This window comes from Macrobrachium rosenbergii, chromosome 25 (genome assembly GCF_040412425.1).
Source record: "Macrobrachium rosenbergii isolate ZJJX-2024 chromosome 25, ASM4041242v1, whole genome shotgun sequence".
Lineage (NCBI taxonomy): Eukaryota > Metazoa > Arthropoda > Malacostraca > Decapoda > Palaemonidae > Macrobrachium > Macrobrachium rosenbergii.
The window spans coordinates 30,567,078-30,590,327 of record NC_089765.1 but is presented as its reverse complement, the minus strand read 5'-3'; the positions used below and the strand labels follow the sequence as shown (position 1 = coordinate 30,590,327).

At 34.7% G+C, this 23,250-nt stretch overlaps 2 protein-coding genes across 7 annotated transcripts in view; one reads left to right on the top strand and one right to left on the bottom strand.

Moving 5' to 3' along the window:
- Positions 1–11,929, top strand: part of LOC136852217 (macrophage mannose receptor 1-like) — a 45,448-nt gene extending 33,519 nt beyond the window's left edge. Inside the window, exons 20-28 of the mRNA XM_067126665.1 lie at positions 284–396; positions 1,399–1,533; positions 3,286–3,463; positions 5,624–5,750; positions 5,965–6,086; positions 7,891–8,052; positions 8,305–8,343; positions 10,256–10,420; positions 11,147–11,929. Coding sequence (XP_066982766.1) covers positions 284–396; positions 1,399–1,533; positions 3,286–3,463; positions 5,624–5,750; positions 5,965–6,086; positions 7,891–8,052; positions 8,305–8,343; positions 10,256–10,420; positions 11,147–11,262 — 1,157 coding nt within the window. The 3' untranslated portion in view covers positions 11,263–11,929. The remainder of the gene's footprint in view (positions 1–283; positions 397–1,398; positions 1,534–3,285; positions 3,464–5,623; positions 5,751–5,964; positions 6,087–7,890; positions 8,053–8,304; positions 8,344–10,255; positions 10,421–11,146) is intronic.
- Positions 1–23,250, bottom strand: part of LOC136852531 (1,5-anhydro-D-fructose reductase-like) — a 149,209-nt gene that overhangs the window by 119,280 nt on the left and 6,679 nt on the right. For 2 of the 6 annotated variants that reach the window (XM_067127252.1, XM_067127256.1), the window contains exon 2: positions 20,021–20,114. The exons of 2 other annotated variants lie outside the window; for them this stretch is intronic. The gene's annotated coding sequence lies outside the window, so the exon portion shown is untranslated. Of the gene's footprint in view, positions 1–20,020; positions 20,118–23,250 lie in introns of all 6 variants that reach the window. 2 more of the 6 variants (XM_067127255.1, XM_067127251.1) reach the window with 1 other exon arrangement.

Genomic DNA, 23,250 nt, shown 5'->3' with positions numbered 1-23,250 from the left:
AATAACGCAACATTTACAGTTCTTGCCTAGAGACCCACCATTCTAGAAAGGGAAGGTATGGACAAGTGTATGGACCATAATTTAGACCAAAACCTATGTACTAGAACTAATATGGTCATTCATTTGCAAAAATAAAAAAATCAAGAAATATTAATGAGTGAGAGGACGGGGGGCGGTTATGAAACCTAAGTTTTAAAACTAAAACACTAAGAAAATGACTATTAGAGAAACACTGCATATTTTGGCATAGAGCTAACTATAAGAGTATTTCTATCTAAATTAGATTCCAGTCAACCCAGTAGTAATCCATTCCAAACCTGCAGTCCTCCTTTTGATAATTACATCAGATACGACAACAAGTGCTACCGGGTGGAGGCAACCGTCAAAACATGGAAGGTACTGTATTAATTCACCGTTCTGCATACAGTATTACATACTAGATTCTAAAGCATCTGAGTCACACTATTATATTGATGAAGTGTTTTTCCCACCATCTGTAAATTAAAAAATTTGTAGGAATATTCTAAAACCTACAATGAAACAGAATGATGCATCTCTTAGAGCACTTTCAACAAAGCTTCCCCATCAGTTACCTGTCATATTCAGTCCTAAATTTTAGTTTGTACCCTGAAATATGCAATTAAATTTTCACGGAAGCACACTGACCCTCGGATTGAAAATTATAAAATGAAACCATGCACCCCTCCTTGGAAATCTTTAAATAAATTTCAAAAACATCCTTCTAAAATAAATACATACTAAATGATGAATACTGCCGCTCAGGCAAATTTGGTCAGATTCCAAATGGAGATTAGAAAATGTAATTTCAAAACCAAGCTGAAAGGAAGGAAATTCAAACCACAACTAACTTTAAAACCAGAGTATGTTTTAAAGGCTGTGACAATGGATACGTCACATAAATTTGCTTACAGGAAATTTTGCTGCCCTGTACCCCGTAAATTTTCTCTAGTTCCTCGACACTATGAATGTGTAGATGACACTGACTAATAAATCAAAATAATTCTATTTCACATCAACTACTGTAGATGCATGCTCCACTTATATTCTATTAGAATCTTGACATGCACACTAAACATTGGACTTAATTGTTAAAGGATACCCGCTGGTTCCTGGAATGGTTTTCTCATAATCAGTTTCTGGACATACAGTATTCCAATTAATTAAGGGTTTTTATACATTCCAAAAAATGCTTCTTATATAACTTCAAAACAAAAGTAATGAAGGAAAGTGCATGCTGAACCTCATAGGAAACCTGGCTTTTTTAAAGGTAGAATAAATCTAAACTGTCCTTTAAATTCTGTCATTAAAGTAAAATACTTTCAAATCAGATAATATTCACAATGCTTCATTATCTAATGTGCTTCTTACCACTTTTAGGAGGCAGAGCTGACTTGCAGAAACGAAGGTGGTCATTTGGCTTCAGCTGCAAACAAAGCAGAGAGTTCATGGTTATGGGTTTTAGCCCAACAATATAACCTTGAAAATCCATGGATTGGGTGCAACAACTTAGCGGTAAGTTATTCTAACTTTTTTCCTGGATGGGTACATAATACGGTCTTCACACTAATATAAAAGATGTTTACAGTTAACACTTCCACTGAAGAAGTAATACTTCCAAAAACAAAGTTATCAAGAATCTTGAAGCATTAGAAATATTGAGAACTGGTTGTGTGGTTTAAAAAATAAAGTATCTGGTGTCACAACAGCAAAGGTCATCAACACCAGAAAACACAATCATTTACATTTTCTATCAACGCACTCGTATGCTCTGTCATAAAATAACATCCACGTCCCAACCAGAAAGTTCCACAAAGCCGACGGGACCCAACAGACATCGCTGGTTGGCTGGGGTTGCCTATTGAGCAAAAATCCACGAGTCAAGTAACCATTTCTCAGGCGACAGAGGCAGTTTCCCCTCTCCTTGGCATATTACTGTAGATCCATGGGAGAGATGATTTGGCAGTTTACAACATTTTCTGAATGCTACTAGCTAGACTCTCCCCTGATGATTTAAGATTTAAGGAAAGAAAGAAAGAATAAGATTTGTTGGGTCATAACATTCATCTTGATTGCTAAGAACAAGTCTCTAAATAGTAACAACATCCATCTTTGTACAGAATTTCAAGCAATGCTCTTTGCCAAGCTGTCTGCCCTTTCACTGACTATGTAGGCTGGTATCTGTGGTGTCATGTCTGCCATGTCTTTACATATTGTAAGTGTGCAATAAAATGTTATTCCTTGCTTCTAATACAGTATTTCCTATTATGATGTTTAGTTTTCCTTTGTAATGAAAAAAATTACTGCAAAAGCCTAAATCCAATACTACCAAGTTTTTCAAATGAAGCAAAAGCTGTATCCCCATCCATTTAGATGCACTTAGTCATTATTGGCCACCAGAATTTCTGAAGAAGCACGACTGGGAAGTTTATACCATATACTATTGGCCATCAGCCAAAGTTTTCCACCTCTCTGGTAATGCAACTTCAGAGATGACGATCAAATATCAAAATCAATTAACTGAAATACACGTAAAGCCAAGTTTTTTTAAAACAATGAACTGAAAAAATTACAATACAGTAATCAACATGCTGCATCTGGCAAAGCCATAGTACTTCAGTACTTAGACAGTTGAATGCCTGCAACACTCCAACCACAACAAAGCCTTCAACTCATGGAAGTGGTTCAACCTCATTTCTTTTTTGTCTATTTCTAGAACTTTGTTAAATAAAAACTGGGGTGTCCCATCAAAGTCAGAGCCTCTTCGAAGCCGCGAAATGCAGTATTCAGGACAAGATTTACTTGTGAAACTAATGGGAAAATTGATAGTATTCTGAAATAGAGTAATCCTAAACATCTGAAATCATAAGCAACTTTCACTGACAATTTTGTGCACAACATTGCAAAACGGTTTCAACATACTTCAGTATATTTTTACATTCTACTAATCATGTTTTCTAATTCAGATCAACCTCCAATAAATAAGTTACTGTAGTTGGAGACTTATAACCTTCAAAAATTACTTAAAATATGAAAGCCGCTTGACAAAAAACCATAACACTGGCATCTTCAATAATGACACTGAACAAAGATTTTAATAAGCAAGGTTAAATTCCCCCTAATTAGGAAATACTGTTCAGCTATTAATATTTACCTATAGTTGCTTTTTACAATTTCTCTTTATTGTGTAAGAAAATATATAATTCATATTTTCAATATCATTTAAAGAATCAACTTAATATTCTTTTTTATCTCTTACACTGGTAGGATCCAAAGGTCTTCCAATGGAGTGATGCATGGCCCACACTATATACCCAATGGGGAAAAGGTGAACCAAACATCAGTTCTGCTAACCACAGCTGTTCTACTCTGAATTCAGAAACTGGCTTATGGTTCTTGGAAAATTGTGTTGAGGAGCGAAACTTTATATGTAAATACACATCAGGTAACTTGTCATTCTTTCTCTCATAAAAATTAATCTAAGCTGATAGTTTACGACAACACGGATGCAGTACAATGGCACCAATGAAGCATAAATACATTAGTATCTTTCCAGAAAACCTCTTGGACATATACTAGAAAACATAAATTAGTTTTGTTTGCCTTGTAGGAATATGATGTAATGTACATGAATATTATACTGAAGCAGGTAATGCGATGCCAATGTGATACAACAATTCTAAATCCCCAAGTAAAGTCCTAATCCTAAATATCATACAACGAAAAAATTATTGCCAGCTCCACAGAAATTCAAAACTGCCTGATCTGCTGATTTTATACTTTGACATTACATCCCAGTGTATGCGATTGATAGCACGGTATCCTTTAACTTATTCTCTTAATTAATGAATGTAAAAATATAACCGGTATTGGGGTATAAAATTGACCTTTTAAGATCCATGAACGATCAACTTGTGAGCAACTACAATAACAAAATTTATATAAAAAGTGAAGGTTGGCGCAAAACTTGTTCGCACCAATACTTCTGCTGCTACTATTTCTCTCCATTATTAATGTCTATACAAAATCAAATTACTAAGACATACAAACTCAAATATAAACTATCAGGAAACCCAGCAAACATCCCAAATTAGTCTGAGAAACACTAAAGAAAGGTGAAATTGCTTAACATGGTAATAATTAAATATGTTTCAAAACAAACGCCCATTTAAATCTTATTTCGGAAAAATATATATGACCTAACTTCAGTTCTTTACTTATGCAGCAGGTAGCTTACTGTACGATATTCTAGTACAATAAAGCCTTAGTACTAGTTCGTTTCATGACAAACCCATAACTAAATGTTCTCAGGTAAATTGTCTCATAAAGAAAATGATCACTGATTTCTGACATGTGAGCAATGTACATACGCCACAAGGCCAGATAAATCTAAATTGGAAACCCAGTTAACTCTTTTTTGCGCATACACAAACCTTTTACCAGCCTACGACTTGCATGAATTGAAATATCCTTTTCTCTCACCCAATTGCATATTAAATTACACATACTTTCTTGGATAAGACTCTCATAATCCTGTGATAATTTGACCTGGTTTGTGCATCTAGTGTTGACTGATATCAGTGTTTCCTTTGGTTGGGTGTGCCACAGGAATGTATGTATGATATTTCCTCCACAGGATCATACCAAAATATCTTACTACACATAGGAGTATTTGTCCTAATTTAACTAAGCAGACCTAATTAGCTTATTGTGTTATTAGTGCACTTCTGGTTGTTGCTAAACTTGAAAATCACCATTTAAGTTACACAGGCTAGAGCCAGTTACAATTTACCTGGCTACGGTATTATCGAAGGTAATGTAATTCACCTTATGCCAGTATTCTTTTATGCTGAAATGCCCATGGAAAATATTACAGTATATATTCATTAGTCACATGAACACTCCGGAAAAGAAAATTCACTGCATCCAAGGAGAATTTATACTTTCCTACTGCAGCTAAAGTAGCCATGGTCACTTGCAGTGCAACCAGAAAATGTCCGTTTTTTTTTTTTTAAGTAATGTGTTTACATTAACGGTAGGCCATCAGCATCTAGAGGGTGAGCGAAATGATACCTTCTGTCTTAGAAGTTCATCCTTACAGGTACCTCCACAAAGGAGAGCCAATTTAATGAATATGCAAGCAGAATTATTTCATTTAGCAACCAATGTGCAAGCTACGCGTTCTAATGCAGAGCAACTGTCACACTACTCTTCACTTTTACGTAATGTACTTGGGAAGAAAATCTAAATTTGAAACAACTGCAGCACTTTAGAAGCTTTTGTTTAATTTGACAAACAAGTATTCTCTAAACTTTCAACGCAAAAACTAGAAGTTACATCATGATCTTCAAATGTGATGATGACCATTGTGGTTTTAGAAACCTTACGGACCCTCCATAATTGTTTAAAGGCACATGTCCAGTATTTTCTCTTCAGTGAAGACACAAAAATATTTGCAAAGAATCTGACAAATCGTTTTATCAATCAGTAAATTTAAATATGCCACAATAAATTTCAATTCAACGCTCTAAAATGACAACTTACCTACAACTCATATATTTTACAAATAAATTTTAATTGCTGTTGTGTGGAACTACTTTTTCAGAGACACCCCCTACACCCGACACACCCTCTGGAGGAACCTGTGCTACTGACAGTTGGCTGGACCTTGGCGGGAGCTCCTGTTATAACATAGTCACTCATGCTAGACCTTGGATGGATGCTAATAAGTGGTAAAGTAACTGCCTTGTATGATAAAATATATGGATTCTGATAAAACAGTAAACTATAGCTACAATGGGTCTCCATGTCAGTGATGGCAAATCTACGAAGCTATCTGAAATATAGTACAGTACTGTAAATATATTTGACATGTATAGTTATGTACGAATATGTGGTATCCAAGTTAGCACTAATTCATCCCCTGTTCTACTTTCCCCGAGGCAGGTGTGCAAATCTGGGTAGTAATCTGGCATCTATCCATAGCAAGTCTGAGTTAGATTTAATTGCCCAGGCAGCTCACAATATCAAAGACCCAATGTGGATTGGCCTTATACAAATGAAAGAAGGTGAGTGTTTTACAAAATTTCATTAATCTAATTACAAGTTAACTATGTTATATACTTATGTGCAATAAATTAAAAAACAGATGATATATAGGTATGATTCCACAGAGGTACAAAAATCCTTGGTATGGTTGTTTTGAAAATATCAATATAGTGGAATATTTAGATTGTGCAGGCTTGTCTATCACACTCACCTGCCATAAGCATTAGCCTTTAGTTCCTCCAAAAAACGTCTACATCACCCAAATCTCTAAATACAGTGGACATGAATTTCTGAGCAAGAATTTTTACACTAACAAAACAAGATCTATTCACTATATAGACCTTACAATACTTGTCTTCAGTTTACCAAACTAATTAATTTTCCACTCAATCCAGGGAAAAAGTTTTGCTCTCTTACTTAAGTCATTTAAATCACCAAACCTTCAATGGTTTATACTCTATTTATAAAAAAAATTACATGCTGTAAGAGGTGAACATATTTCAAACATCACTAGGTTTCCACTCAGGCAACTAGTAATTCCCAAGACAATTATAATACTGATGTGAAACAGAAGTATCAGGCATTTAAAAGTTTGTGGGTTCTCTGGTAACCCCCGAGTAATAGCTAATGATTCAAGATTAACAACCAGCACTCTGCAACCGCCTATCTTCTTCTCTGCCTCTCTTCACTCAGACCTGTGCTTTGTAATATACTATTATAAGATCAAGCAACTTCGCGTTGCACCACTTACTACCCAAAAGTTCAAGCCATTTTACTGGAATACATAGTTGCATACCTGCCATTACTGCCCTTCACGACCTATTTCCTCAAGAGATAACCCTTGTTCAGCATTTTTGTTGCACTTCATGTTCCTATTTATAAAGATGTTATTGCCTTTCACCTATCCATGTGAGACAGAATGCACAGGACTCATATCATGAACATCCTCATTTGTTCCAACATCTAAGCTGGGTTTGAGCCACCAGGACCCTTTCTTGTCTCCACCCTAAAAGGAGTTAGTCATGTTTTTGCATACAAAAATGGGATGATGCTTAATTTCCTTTGGATATTACTTAAGATAAATGAGCATCGTATGTGTCTTTAATAACTGCAAATGTTTGTTCAGGGCTTTGCATTTGTTATGTTTCTCAATAGTTTTAGAATTTTTCATATTTGTGAAATTAACAACGCTTACATAAACACTTGCAGTTTAAATGCATACGTAAAACATAACTTTAATGCATAAGTTATATAACAAAACCAGAACTTCAAGAGCATTTACCCAGAATGAAATACTAATATGCGATTACAATGTCAAAGCTTAGTGCACACCACAGGAAGAAGGGAAAAAGGATTTGGGAGCAAAACTAAAATAAAACAGACTTGTACTGCCTTTTAAATATTAATTCCTCGTCAAATGGTGCCAACAGGAAATGACTACCTAACACACACCCTTACCTTACCCTGAAGCGATAGCAAAAGTAGAATTAAAAAGACACAAGTTGTTGTATTGAAGAAACTAGATTTCTTGGCCTTCAGACTTGATCCACTTTCGAATACCAAAAGTTAAGGATAGCAGTTCTAACTGACTCCCTAAAATGTGACCAAGTAAAAGTAATCTTAGTCACTGATGATGAGACAAGCACCTATCATCCCAGGTCGGCACTGACATGCTGATGTGGGCACTGTCATCATCAGTTACTTAAAAAAACCAAATGGATACAGATTTTGATAAAAAAGCTCTTGATTCTCTATAAAGGCTTTTGGCAGATCAGAATGAGGCTGCCTGGGGGACATCTTAAATTTTGAACCTTTTTTCTGCAGGGTTTGGTTGGAGTGATGGAAGCGGCTATGATTTCATCAACTGGCAGACAGGAGAACCAAACAATGGGAGAGAAGAATGTGTCGAAATGTATCCTGGCTCAGGCCACTGGAATGATAACGTCTGTAGCAATGCAAGACCTTTCATTTGCAAGGCTGCAAAGAGTAAGTGCATTAAGAAATTTTTTGTAAGGTTTAAGATAAGGCTATCAGCAGAACCACCCATTATATTTGGCATCCAAAAATCAATAGGGCAAAGTTAAAATAACTGCCAAACGATCCCAAATTGTCTGTAAATTTACAATTCTAACATTGTAAGACAGAACTAATACTATATTTAGAATAAAGTACAAAAACAATTCACGATCAAAAATTATTTCTACTGCATTTTAACACTCTTTTTCATTCTATCAACAGTAAACTTCGAATCTGGCACTTATGGAGCACCAGAAGAACGTAAGCCCTAAAGGTCAACCACTGACCTTTCTTTACTATTTCTATCTTTGACGAAGTCCACAATACAACAGATTTATCTTTTTAATCACCAAAACTTTTCTTCATTATGAAGTGCAAACAACAAATGTAGTGAAAAAAAAAATTCTCTTGCAGCGCCCCCACTATTTTCTGGAAACTCATATGAGTCAACTTATCCTCTCATAAAAAATATTCCACCCAACGTTGCATTTCTTCTTCTGGTGTTATTACTGATCCATTCCTACTTTTGTCTGGTGTTTTCCTTTCTCTTTTTCCCCAGGGATATTTCAATGTTAATTCTGTGGGATACAAACATAAAATGACACCCCCTGAATATATGGCTTTGTCAACATCACCAGCCTGTTCGTCAAAACATTTTCTTATATTTTATCACATAAAATGCCACCCCTGCTTTTAATATATGGCTTCTTTGAAGGACTTTTTTGTCAACATCATCAGCCTGTTCTCGATCGGCTGCCCTGCCAAAACATTTTCTTATATTTTATAATTCTTCATAATAGAAAGCGGGTTTTGCTGAATGTTTGTTATGCTTTTTAGAGAAGGCAGTGGCTTTGTTTTGTGTGTGTTTTTAGACAATCCAGACAGCAACCACAGATCAATATTCTGGAAGATGTATAATCAATAGGCATTCTGTAACAGTTAAATTTGAAGAGTATTATGCTGAAGTCCTAAAAGAGATGTTACTTCATCATTGCTCTTTGCCCTTCTTACAGATTTTATAATAGAAAAAAAGTGGTCAGAGATCTGAATGTTTAAATCTGGAGTAAAGACAGATACTTGACTGGCTTAGATATGCAGATATGTTCTCTTAATCAGCAAAACACCAGATTTACAAAAGAGTGCATCATATATCTAGTGATGAGACTCAAAACTACGAAAAACAGAAGTAATAATGACAAACATGCACAAAGGGTTGAAATAACAGTACTGTAGATGGAGAAAAAAAAAATTATTGTTAACCTTTCAAATATTAAGAAACAATGTTATCCAGCACAGGTTCACTTGATTTGGGATTTACTGATAAACTAAAAAAAGCAAATCAATCAATGGGCAGTCTGTGTAAAATTGGGAAATCAATAGGATGAAATTTTCCACGATATCAAGACTATACATAACTAGTAAAATCATCTTTGCCATACCAGAGTTGAACCTTGGTAAGACTATGAAACGATATCTAAAAGATCTCGCCAATTAAAAAATAAAGCTTTATGGAACGTGAGTAGTCAGTCCTCAAGTATCTTGGCTTTTTAGACTTGGGGATATTGTTTCCATTTGCGAAAAACATTAAATCTTCCTCATCATACACCAAAGTTAAAAGTTAGTCTTCCACGTGTTCTAATAAATATTTTCACCCGGTTTCATCTGGATATATTTATTTGTTATCGAGATATTTTGCTAGCATTCAAACCAACACAGGAATAGACACAGAAGGAAAAATTACCCCCTCAGAACTTTGTTAGCAGAGATAAATATTGCTCAGTATCAATAGGTGAGGCAGGGATTTGAAACTGAGATAGCCCTCCTTACACCCAGTGCTCACCATCCTCTAAAGTAATTACACCAATTTTGTTACGTATTTTTGCCATAAGGCCGATAGATCAAGGACCATATTACTCAAAGACATTTCCACACACTGTGTGAGTTAAATAGTAAAATCGTAGGTTAACAATTCTTTCAAATATATATATATATATATATATATATATATATATATATATATATATATATATATATATATATATATATATATATATATATATATATATATATATATATATATATATATATATATATATATATATATATATATATATATATATATATATATATATATATATATATATATATATATATATATATCTTATCACAACAGGAACATCTCAAGAAAACAACACTGGCACCATTATTGGAATAGTAATGGCACTAATGATAATAGTTCTGGGTGGTCTGCTATGGCTTGCCCACTACTGTAGGAGAAGACCCCAGCCACTGGCAACAAGTGGAGCTTTTGGTTTTGATAATGCAGTTTATTCTGGTGGTAAGTATTCTGGCATTCCTTTGCAAGTACAATACAAATAGTGTACCCAAATCCAAGCTTCATACCAAACGATAAAAATACTGTGCGCATAAAATTAATTTGCTAAAGTCGCATATGTTTCACATCTGCAGTGCTTTTAACAAAATTACCTGTTATATGAGTACATATTATGATTACTTGTATTTACACATTCCCCCGAATGGTTGCAGTTTACTCGCTTTACAAAATGAAGGGTTATTAACTAAACTGAAAACTAAAATTAAATCTTAATCCCATATACCACGACTAAAAAAACTGCAATACCATTTCACAGAAAACAATAGCATGTGAGAAAATAAAGTCCAATTTAACAAACTACTATACACACTGTCGCTCATATTAAACCAATGGAATAAAAGTTAAATGACATTACATGTACAGCCTACTTACCACGACTAGGAATAATCAAAATGTGGCTCTTTAAAGCTACAGTAAATTTTTCAATTCAGTGGCCGAATTTACTTCCAACATGACATATATAAGTTTCGTGAATGCACCATGCACCATGTCCTTACGAAGTGAAATATTTTTGTTTCTTGCGGAATAATTTGACAGAATTTATTTTCTTGTATTTTTTGCTTCCAAATCAACAGGTGAAAATGATTATCCTAAGGACATTAAATATTTTAATTTTTATTGAAATCATTTTTAAGACATTTTCTCCTGTATTTTTTCTTTTTAATGCAGATGAGAATGAAAATGGAGTTCCCACCAACTCATTTCAATTGGATACAAATATCATTGAAGGCGATTATGAGGAAAATGATACCGATGATGGTAGCGATGACAGTAATTTACAGTAGATGTTGAAGACTCATAAAAACACAGCCATGTCAACAATGAAGATGCGGGCTACACATCACTGCCAATGAAGACAACTCTATGAGGACATCGAATAGTCCAAAAGGATATTTAAGATTACCTTGTTCAAATATAAATGTATCTATTTACTCATCAAAGCCAACAGACGAGAGACAGACATCAAATGGTCTTAACTTTTACAGAAATCTACGAAGTAAATGTGACAATGATTCTGTAAAATCTTCGTGAATGGTATTTTCAATGAGCAACTCCAATCTGCATCACTATATAATAAATCCTCTAAGTGATTTATGATATAGGAAAGCTTATATTTATTTATACTGTACAACAACCAGAATAATATGTAAAAGACATCCTGCTAAAGATCCATAAGAAAGTAAACCCCCAACAGAACACATTATGCATCCAGATAATTATAGCAGCTCCCATGACTATTTGGAAGGCTATGTTGGGAACATGATGTGATACCTTAGATCACTGAAGATCACATCTGCAAAGATCCACTTTCCATCTCAAAAATCCGTTAATTCTCAACTCCTGGACTGACTCAAGTAGCAGGCAGGCAACCCATGGATAACAAAGACTGAATAGGTGAAGTGATTTAAAAATATACTGTAATGTTTTTATAATAAAGGTTTTTTGTACAAATCCATCAGTAATATATACATTTACATTAATGATCCTGAATATTTCACAGGCATATATGTATGTAACAAACACACTTTACATATATACACAACATACAAACACACTCGGTGCCTCTGTTAGGTATGTATTATATACCAAGTCCCCAATTATTGGCGCCTAACAGCATGAAAATCACCTATTTTCGCTAATAACGAAATTTGGTCATTTTCTGTGTTTTTTCGCCAATTTTCAGTTATCGGTGCCTCTGTTTATGACAAGTGCCATAAAACCAGATCGCCAATAACCAAGTCAGCAATAACTGGGGACAATTTTCGTCTCTAGACAATATAAATATATATATATACCAATAATATGGGGATATATATATATATATATATATATATATACATATGTATATATATGTATATACAGTGTATATGTATATATATACTGTACATATATACATACATAATATATGCACATACACACACACATACTATATATATTCACAAACCTTCAGCTATAAACATCGTTTAATATCAAATTCACTCGACATCGGGATAAACATCACACGGAAATTTATAAATGATAAACGATCCATCACCAGGTGGACTCGAACCACCAAATTAGTTGGGAATGACACTTTTCAGTGACGCTACCTCTCTATAGCTGAATGCTAGCGGCACCGAAAATTCATCGTTCTCAGCCATTCGGTGGTTCAACTCCACCTGGTGACGGATCATTTATCACTTACAAATTCCCTTCGGTGTTCATTTCAAGGTTAAGTGATTTTGATACTAATCATTGTAGCTCAAGGTTTGAGAATATAAAAAACATGTCACAATGTATGCAACAAAAATTTAATAATATATATATAATTAAATTTATATATACATATATGTAATACTACCATACAGAAAAGTGAAATCCTTACATCTTTCAGAGAACTGATATGTGGTGGTAGATATTTACAATATAGTGAATATGCTTTGGAAATAGTACAAGCAAACATACAAATTTTGGACACCAAAACTTTACACCTGACAGGTGGCAAGAGCAAGCAGGTGGATCTATACAGTCCTTTGTGACAGAGGTCAAGTACTTTTGTTTTCAATACTGTTTTTGTATATGGGTGGCCTCACCCATTTTTCCCTCTTCCACTGCCAACTATTCCACTTAAAATCTACACATTTGACTCATTTATTGCAAAGTTAATGGACTGCATTTACACCTGCCATGACTAATCTTCATGTTATTAAAAACGATTTATTTTATAAAATTTGACTTGATAATGTTCCTTTCCCGTTCACTATCAAAATAAGCAATCTTTTTTGGCCCTTTCCAATTAATGGTACTGCTATTTTCACTAACATGTGCAAGCATATATAAAGCAGATTCAATTTCAATTCGTATCTCCCTACATAGTCAAGTGGTCAAAGTCACCTGCTATCTTTTCTATACTACTTGTAGACCATTGTTCTCATCTTGGCAGACACAGAAGCACCTATTAATTATGATGCCACTTGGGTGTATGTTATTCATTCAGAAGGTACAGTGAATTCAATATTAAACAATGTTTGGCTAAATATTTGTGCATATCAAAAAGTCACGTGTTTATAAGCAATCAGGTATCATGTTGGAGATGGGTTGATATCGATTCTAAATACAGAGCTTGAATTTGACAAGCATACATAAAGCAGAGTCGGTATAAACATATCTCTCTTGATAGCTACAGTAGGTGGTCAAATTCACTGTCTATCATTTCTAAACCAGATCTTGGTTCTAACTCTGGCAGGAACAGAAGCCCTTATTAATTATAACTCCCTAAGGTAAAGTAAATTGGCTATTAAACTATATTTTTAGATTAATATGTGTCCATATAAAAAAGTCACATGCGTATAAGTGACAAACATTAATAATTAGCAAGGTGCAACTAACTTATCAATCAGCTACCATAATGGAGATAAATTGATTCGCAACACAGAGCCAGAATTCGACAGGTATACAGTATTTACAGCATGTCCACTTATCACTTACAATTCCTCTTGGTGTAAGTTATCCCTAATGTTTTGGGAATTCAATATTAATACAGTATATATCTGTGGCTTAATGTTTGTGAAATACAAAATTCACACACACACACACACACACACACACACATGTATATATATATATATATATATATATATATATATATATATATATATATATATATATATATATATATATATATATATATATATATTATATATATGGTTTTATATATATATATATATATATCCCGGTTATCGATGATCTGGTTTTTATGGCTCTTGTCGGCTGCCGAAAATCGGCAATTATCGGCGCCAAAAATCACCGATTTCCATTATCGGCGCCAATATTCGGAAAGTATATGCGCCGAAAATCGCCGATTTTCGGTTATTGTGTATAATTATATATTAACATCATATATGCGCGCTGTCGGAAAGAAACCGGCCGATAGCCACACACATATATGAACATATGTGTGTGTGTATATGTACTCGTATATATATATATATATATATATATATATATATATATATATATATATATATATATATATATATATATATATATATATATATATATATTTGTATATTATATACACATATATAAACATATATATACATACATACTGTACACACCCCACACACACATATATATAATATATATATATATATATATATATATATATATATATATATATATATATATATATATATATATATATATATATATATATATATATATATATTTGGAACATGGTGATATCTGACAAGTCAAATATAAAATGTAAAGAAGATTGCGAAAAGCGGCTGATACATAGTTCAATACTTTATTCTATGGCAATGTTTCAAAGCATAGCTTTAACATCGGGGTTAAAAAGAAATTACAAAAATTAAAATCAATACAAAAGAATGACTCGGGTAAAAAGAACTTAAAGTAAGTAATACACATCCTAAAACCAGGAAAATAAACCAGGAAAATATGTTGTAAGCCAACCTAACGCCTCAAAATACCATCTCTGTGTTGCCAAAGAAATCATACTCAAAGCGAAGACGAACAGTTTCCAGAGATAAACAGATGGGCAGAAGTCTGACCGTTCAATGATGGAACTACGAGAGGTTGTTTTATAGTTAGTGATTCCATTATAAGGAAAGAAGTTTCATCAGCGGCCTCTGCTCTGAGTTCAAAAGTATCATATGAATAGCTGGTTAGCATTTGTTTGCAAGCTCCTAGATACCTGAAAACTCCTTAAGTTACAGTCTGTTCTATGGCCATCTCCACTACGGGAACAAACCTGCATTTTTAGCACCCTCTTAGTGGAACGCAGATAAAGCCCAAGATTACACCTTAAAGTATATTTATATAACACCAAGGAACGCAAAAGACTTGGAACAGCGTCTTGAAACTTACAAAGGGGGCCCACTGTTCTCGGATTCCTAAGGGCAAGCTTAGCATTAAGACGACAAAAATGCTTTTTAATGAGCTGACTTAAAGTACGAGCAGTTATAAACTTGTCATCAGCTGTAAATGGTATTGAGAAATAAACAAAGTTTTGTTGTGGTAAGAATTAGTAGGAAATTTATAACGAGTCAAATGCCCTGGGGTATTTGTCAAATCAAAGTTTTTGGATAGCAATTTTGATGAAAGTACTTTCGAAGATATTCCACCTCATTGGGAAAATTACTCTAGTTGAAGAGAAAAGGCTCTGTATAATAAAATAACAAAAATTTAAAAAGGAATAGCTGTAAGTAGACCAAGACACTAGCGTAGGTTTCTTTGCACTACACAAGTGGAGAAATGTGGTCAGATCTAGTTACGAAAACATCTAAAAAAAAAAAAAAAAAAGAAAGGGAAGCAGTTGTTGTTTTCGTGTATAACTGTAAAATTAATGTGCGGCGGAGATTTGTGGCAAACTCCTAAAAACTGCTCAGCAGTAACTCTGTTTTGAAAAAGAATGAAAATACCATCCACATAGTGTTCGCAGCAAACAAAACGAGACGACGTCGCTGGACACCGATCAAAGAAACTTCCTCAAAAGGGACATAAAAATCACTGCTAAAACTGGAGCCATAATAGATCCCATGACACCCCGCCAATCTGTTTATAATGGTTTCCATTATATAGCAAGTCTGCGACAAACACAGCATAGTACAAACATTTTTTTAAATCCTCTCTATCTAAACCTTGATAGATAAAATCAGGTTTACTAAAAATCTTATCCAAAACAATTTGTATCATTGCTTGCAATGGTCCATTAGTCGAAAGAGACACATCAGTGCTAACCATAACAGATCAAGGTGATGGTTGAGTTAGGCAGAGAAAATTCTTTAAAAAAAAAAAACTGAAATAATGGGACGAAATATTTAGCTATTTCATAACCATACTGTACAAGGTATACAGTAATGCTCTATGAGACGAATCAGATGCAAACAGATCAGAATGAGCCCAAGAAGGTGAGACCCAATACATTCAAATTTTGACTAGCCAGATAGGATATCGTTCATTTCTGAAATATATTCCTTTTTATTAAGAATAATAACTGTACCTTTCCCCTTATCAGATTTAGTGATGACCAGTTCAATATTCATTGACAACAGTTCAAGCGTATTATAATCATACTTTCTAAAGGGAAACCAATCATAAGTTCTCAAATGTGCAACAGATTTTTGTGCGCACTACCGTAATTCACCTTGAAAATTCTTTAGATCTGGTAATATACAAAACTTAAAGGCGACTAAACAGTAATTCAAAGGATTGCAAGAACTGGAAATAAGGTTTAAAATCAGGGAGACAAACATTACGACCATGGAATAAATGAAGTTCCCCTCATTACAACAAGAAAGTTATAGTAGTTAAAAACAAAGGAAGATGCAAACTAACATGCCTGATTTCTAGGCAAAACCTTACGTACATATACAATACAGATGCTATCGACCAGAGGCCAAGAACACTACCCTGAGGAACTCCACAGATTATATTTCTGATTTTACTATAGTATCCATCAAAAAATGCTAATGGTAATCTATTAGTTAAATATTTAATAGCAGTATTATGAAAAGCTTCTCCATCTGACAGTGTTTGAAAACAAGGGCCTCGTGATCAACAAGGTCGTAAGTAGCATTTTAAAGTCAAAACCAATCATATTAACTTCCAGAACAGAATCTCGGGAGTTCTGGACAACTATGGATACTGAAAAATATGCATCACAAGCAAGACACTCTTGTCAAAGCCAAGCTTCATATTACAAGGGACTTATAGAAACTGGGCGGTAATCGGCAGGGCAAGAGCTACACCTTACCAGTAAAGAAAAAACGAAAAGTACGAGGACATCAAAAAGAAGTAGAAGAAATAACACTCAGAGTGAAGCAGTGGATATATCAAACAGTTGTGGTCTCAACATTGTTTGCTAACAAAAACAAGTAAAAAAACGCAATCGAGTTTTCTGTACAGCGTGCAATTCTGTATGAAACTCTCAGTCACGGCCCATGGAACTCTCAGCCATGGCCCATGAAACTTTCAGCCACGACCCGGTGGTGGCATGTGTTGTTGGCACCTATAGCGGTGCCGGACGCACCATCATGGCTAACTTTAACCTTAAATAAAAAAATAAAAAACTACTAAGGCTAGAGGGCTGAAATTTGGTATGTTTGATGATTGGAGGGTGGATGATCAACATACCAATTTGCAGCCCTCCAGCCTCAGGGCGGACAGAAAAAGTGCGGAGGAACAGACAAATAGCCATCTCAGTAGTTTTCTTTTACAGAAAACTAAAACCTGAAGAATTTCACTGAAAAAGACGCGAAAGAACTCGAGAAAGTGCCTATAGAGCACAGAATATAAACAAATCATGCTGTTCCATGAACATAAACTCTGAGGAGAAAAGACTAATGAAATTAATAGTATAGGTTTAACTTAGACTTCCCTTATGGACAGAGCTGGACAAACAGTATAGCTTTGCAACGATATGGAGTAAATACAATTTACTATGTATTTCAGGAAGTTTGAGCCATCGTTTTTCGCCAATATCTTTCAAACCAATTGATTGATTGGTATGGTACTTTGAAACAGAGTTTCTCACACCCTCCCCTAATTTTTGATAAAACATTTCACGTCCAACCACAGATTTTATAGGCACTTTACTCTTGAACTTTAGGACATAGCCAAACCTAGCCAGTCAAGATTTGCGCACTCATTCGGATAAGCACTCTCGGGGTACTTAACCCTCCAACACCGATCCTTCCTCATTCTTTAAGCATCACTTCCCCATCTCTTTTCATTCGTTTCTCTCTCTCTCCTCTCTCTCTCTCTCTCTCTCTCTCTCTCTCTCTCTCTCTCTCTCTCTCTCTCTCTCTTAGCAATATCTTATGTAATGGAATGTTTTCAGGCACACAATAGCTTTGCAATTTTTCAACTGAGCAATGCAGGACGAAATGAGCTAACGACCTACATGGTTAGACAGAATTTAGGGGTTTCTGAAATCTTTGTAGTTGATGGCTGAAATGTCGGGATCAACAACGGGTTTATCAATTGCGTATCCAGTAATTACATAGAAGATTATCTCGCAGGTGTTCGGAGTTATGACTTACACGTTGAAATGTCCCCATGGATGCAGAAATTCATTCGCTATACGTCTCTTGAAGTTTGCAGCTGTGAGAAAGCTTCCCAAAAATTAAGAATACATCTGAATAGGTAAAATATTGTTTATGGTTATATTTCATGGTCATATATATAAGGGAATAAGGGAGAGATAAAAACTGATTTATTGACATGCATGCATGATATCGTATAAATTATCTCAAATGACTATAAACTGTTCTGTGATTTTAACCCATTATTTTTTTATTATATATGTAGAATAGTGAATTTAGAATAAACATGCAAGAACTTTTCATCACAAAATTATGCAAACAAAATAAAAACAATCACATTCAAGGAAGAGTAGGGAGAAGTTCAATAGTGGAGTCCAAGAGGAAAGTTGGGGGTAGTAAGGAATTTAAGTAGATACTCAGGACAAGTTCAGTAGTACTCAAGCTCGTATGACCGAAAGCGTTAATCAGTTTGCTGTCTACCCCATCCAATTCAAGAGTAAAGTGCCTGAAAAAGCTGAATTTGGAAATTGGATTTATTACCAAAAATTAGGGTGTGTGTGAAAAGCACTGTTGCAAAGTAACACACTGATCCATCAATTAATTTGAAAGATATTGGCAAAAAAAGATGACTCAAACTTCCTGAAATACACAGCAGAGGTAGAAGAATTTTTAATATATATATATATATATATATATATATATATATATATATATATATATATATATATATATATATAGTATATCTATATATAATATATATTATATAAAACAGAAAAAATTAAATGAAGAAGAAACAAGGAAATTAAATAATACTCTTAATACCATAAGTCTTAAAATGGAGAGATAAATCCGTACTTATGTACTGTACAAATTTTTTTTAAATAAAATTCTACAGTTAGCCTTCGAAAATTCGTACAATTCTCCTTGTCAATGAAAAGATCATGCCGATTTTCGAAAGCTCAGTAATTTACAAATTAATTTCCTACATAAATTCAGGTTTGTTTAGTAGGAAGTTCGTGAAATACTGTTAAATTTACCAAAGTTCAAAAGCATGTCAACAGGATTTTCTTGGAGATTTTATGTAAATCGAGATATTTCCAGGATGGCCGAGGTGGCCAGGGTAACATACCGTCTACTAAGCGACCTTATGTATGCCAGCCAGAGAGAGAGAGAGAGAGAGAGAGAGAGAGAGAGAGAGAGAGAGAGAGAGAGAGAGAGAGAGAGAGAGAGAGAGAGAGAGGGGGGGCACAAATCCAGTCATCTCGCGCAGATAGAAAAAAAATGCAGTTTTAAGTTCAACGGAATTTATTTTAGCATTTTGGTTCAAAAGAGGAGCCGTTCTAAGACAAAGACCCTGACACACCACTTCCAACAGCTTCACACTAAGACAATGGCAAGGAAAAGTAATCTTATAAATTAAACACTGAATTACAATGGAATCAGTCAGAAAAAAGGAAAGATAATATGCTTACGAGTTACGCAGCTCTGCACCTACCTCTAGCAAAATAGTGGCCCGCAACGGTTTTGTTGAATGAGCACTTAGGAGCCAGGAATCTCGAACTTGGACATTCAGTCAGTGGGAAACGTAACTACTGAAACATAAGACCATGCGGCATAAAATTAACTTGATGTATTACTGCTAACATAAACCTGGCTAGGCAACAACATAAAATATAAATAAATAACATTATATGTACTGACTAATCATGAAATTCATCAGAAAATGTACCAATGTTAGGAAAAACTTGTGGGGCGTAGGAGTTACTTCTACAAAGCAGCTAGGAAATGTAAAGTCATGAACAAACGTAAATGCGAAACAGGAAAATAAGAACAGTAGCGCTATACAGACCACAAACTATAAGTGGAATAACAATCGACACAGTAATGAAATACAGTACACGACTGTCAATAAATATTTGATGATGAAATAAACTCTTAGATGTGACGACCTTCAACTATGGATTGATGAATGAAAACAGAAGGATAAAAGCTTCTCTAAGTATCTGCAATAAAATAACCTCATGACCTGGTCATATAATAGTGACCTCTTATATCACCATGTACCAGTTTCTCTTGACATACACAGTTTTTTAAAAACCAGACAGTAAGAAAAAAGGCATATGCAAAACCAACTTTCAAGAATAAAGGCAATTAAAATCTTTATTAAAATTCTGTCAAGAATTATGGAAACCTTGATGCAGTAGCAGCTAGGTGAACAGCTGTAAATTTTTCCAGAAAACAGTCAGCACTGAGAACATCACTCAACTGAAATAGTATTGTTCCCTGTAATAAATGACCTCCCGAAATACACAGATAAACATAAGTGTTCTATGCTGCTACTACTATATCTAAGGGGAGTTACTGATAAAGTAGTACATGAGTTTCAGATAAAATAATAATTAAATGGATGAATCAAATACAATGTACCTGAATGGCTTAAGAACGATGCTATCAGTAAACCTATGAAGCATAAGTCGAAATTTGTAAGTCTTTAATTTTGACAAGCATGACAAGAAAAAGATGTAGTACATTCAGTGTTGTCAAATATGTACAGAAAAAGAAAGTGTATGGAAAGAATATGCCTAGCTATTCAGTCCACGTATGGGCAAAGAGAAAGTTCCGTACCTAGGGTAACGGATCCTATATCAGACTCTGGCAAAGTCTAGAGAGTCTTATTACCTCGTAGTGGCAGTTAGTATCTCAACGAGAGAATGGAATTTTGGCCAACATACCACCTTTAAGGTTTCTACCCCTTACCCTAGTTTTGGCACTTTTCCTTTGGCAGCACGTACACCAAATAGTCTAGCATACTGTTTGGAATATAAAGTTTAGGCCAAAGGCCAAGCGCTGGGACCTATGAGGTCATTCAGCGATGGAAGGGAAACTGAGTAGGTAAGTATTGTAGGAGAGGGTGGATAGCAAGATGGAAGAAAGATATGAATGGAGGTACAGTAAAAGGAAAGAAAGGGGTTGCAGCTAGAGGCCGAAGGGACGCTGCAAAGAACCTTTAGTAATGTCTACAGTGCACCCCATAAGGTACACTAAAGGCATTACCCCCTACTGTTTGTACACACTTTCTCTTTCTCTACACCACTATATTTAAATCCTATGTTTTCAATCCTCATCAAAATTACCAACCTGTGGGTTACAAAACCCAATATGATTTTAAGACCGGTCCACAGCCAGTTATACACGATGTGTTGAAATTATCAACATGGATCTGCATAGCTTGTAAAACGATAAAGCTCCAAATTTGAAAGACTTCTCAAAATGAAATGGCCCCTGGTACCTGGCAGCCTTCAAGTAGACAGCAGGGTGTGAAGAGTCTCCGAGGAAGATAAAAATATGACAAGTTCATTCAAAATAATAACTATAAATGTGGAAACATTAGTGGGAATTGTGGAAAAAAGCAAGGAAGTAGCAGAAATGCTTACAAGAAGAAATGTGGACATACGTTTTTCAGGAAGTAAGGTATATCTGTACAAATCTGACACAAATTCCATAAGTAATGATGCAGAGAAGTATAAATTATGGTAGAGTGGCGATGAAACTAGATAGAATGGAATAAATCTACTGGTCAAGGATGAAGTAGATTTGGATGTAATAGAAGCAGGGGCAAATAAATAATTGATTAATGAAGATTAAAACGGCCTTATGAAATTATCTTAATGCATCTTTTCTTAGTTTACTCACCGCAATCAGGAAGATCACCAGAAGAATATAAAAATTTTGGGAAAGGTTATCACATGCAGTGAAGGAAGTGCCAGTCAAATTACATACTGACAGTAAAGAAAAACCTATTCTGTAAAGCCAAGTAGGAATGAACAAAGATGGTTTTGGTGATGTTATGGTTAGATATACCTAAGGAAAAAGATATAGGGATGGGGAAGCAGTACTGTACTGCAATTCTGCCTAGGACAAGGATTGAAGTTGCTTAATATAATATTTAAGAAGCCAAATGAGAAGCTGATAATATACTAGAGTGGAGAAGCTGAACCACAGATTGGTTTTATGATGAAAAGTACAGACAGCATCAAAGAAAAGGATTATATTATTATAAAGGGTGAGGTTTGCTTAACACAATATCCGGGAAGGGAGAGAGAGAGAGAGAGAGAGAGAGAGAGAGAGAGAGAGAGAGAGAGAGAGAGAGAGAGAGAGAGAGAGAGAGAGAGAATGGTGGTGGAATGAGCATTTACAAGGGTCACTTGAGAAGAAACAGTCTTGCGGCACGGCCAAAGAAGAGGAGTTGAAAGGAATGGAATCAGAATTTCAACATAGCAGAGGAAAAAGAGAAAATATTCAAGGAAGTATAACGGATGGCAAAAGATGAAACGTATATATAAAAAAAATGAAGGCAGTATTTTGAAAACCTTTTGAAGGAGAAAATGAAAATGATATTGAAGACATAGGCAAAACAGGACTAATAGAGAACGTAACACGTGAAGATGGTAATAGGGCACTCAGGAAGATAAAAAAAAAATGGAAAAGCCACAGGATTTACTACAAGACGCTAGGGAGCTTATCACCCATCAGCTTGATAGAATACATCACAGATAAGGACACCTGATAAGGAAGAGATAAGATCAGTAATATGAGCACAGAGCTCTATAGCCATGGTATACAAAGGAAAAGGGGGATACACGGCAATGTGGAAATTGCAGAGAAATAAAGCTCCTTGAGCATGTTACGAAAACACTGATGATGTGCTGGAAGAAAGGCCAAGAA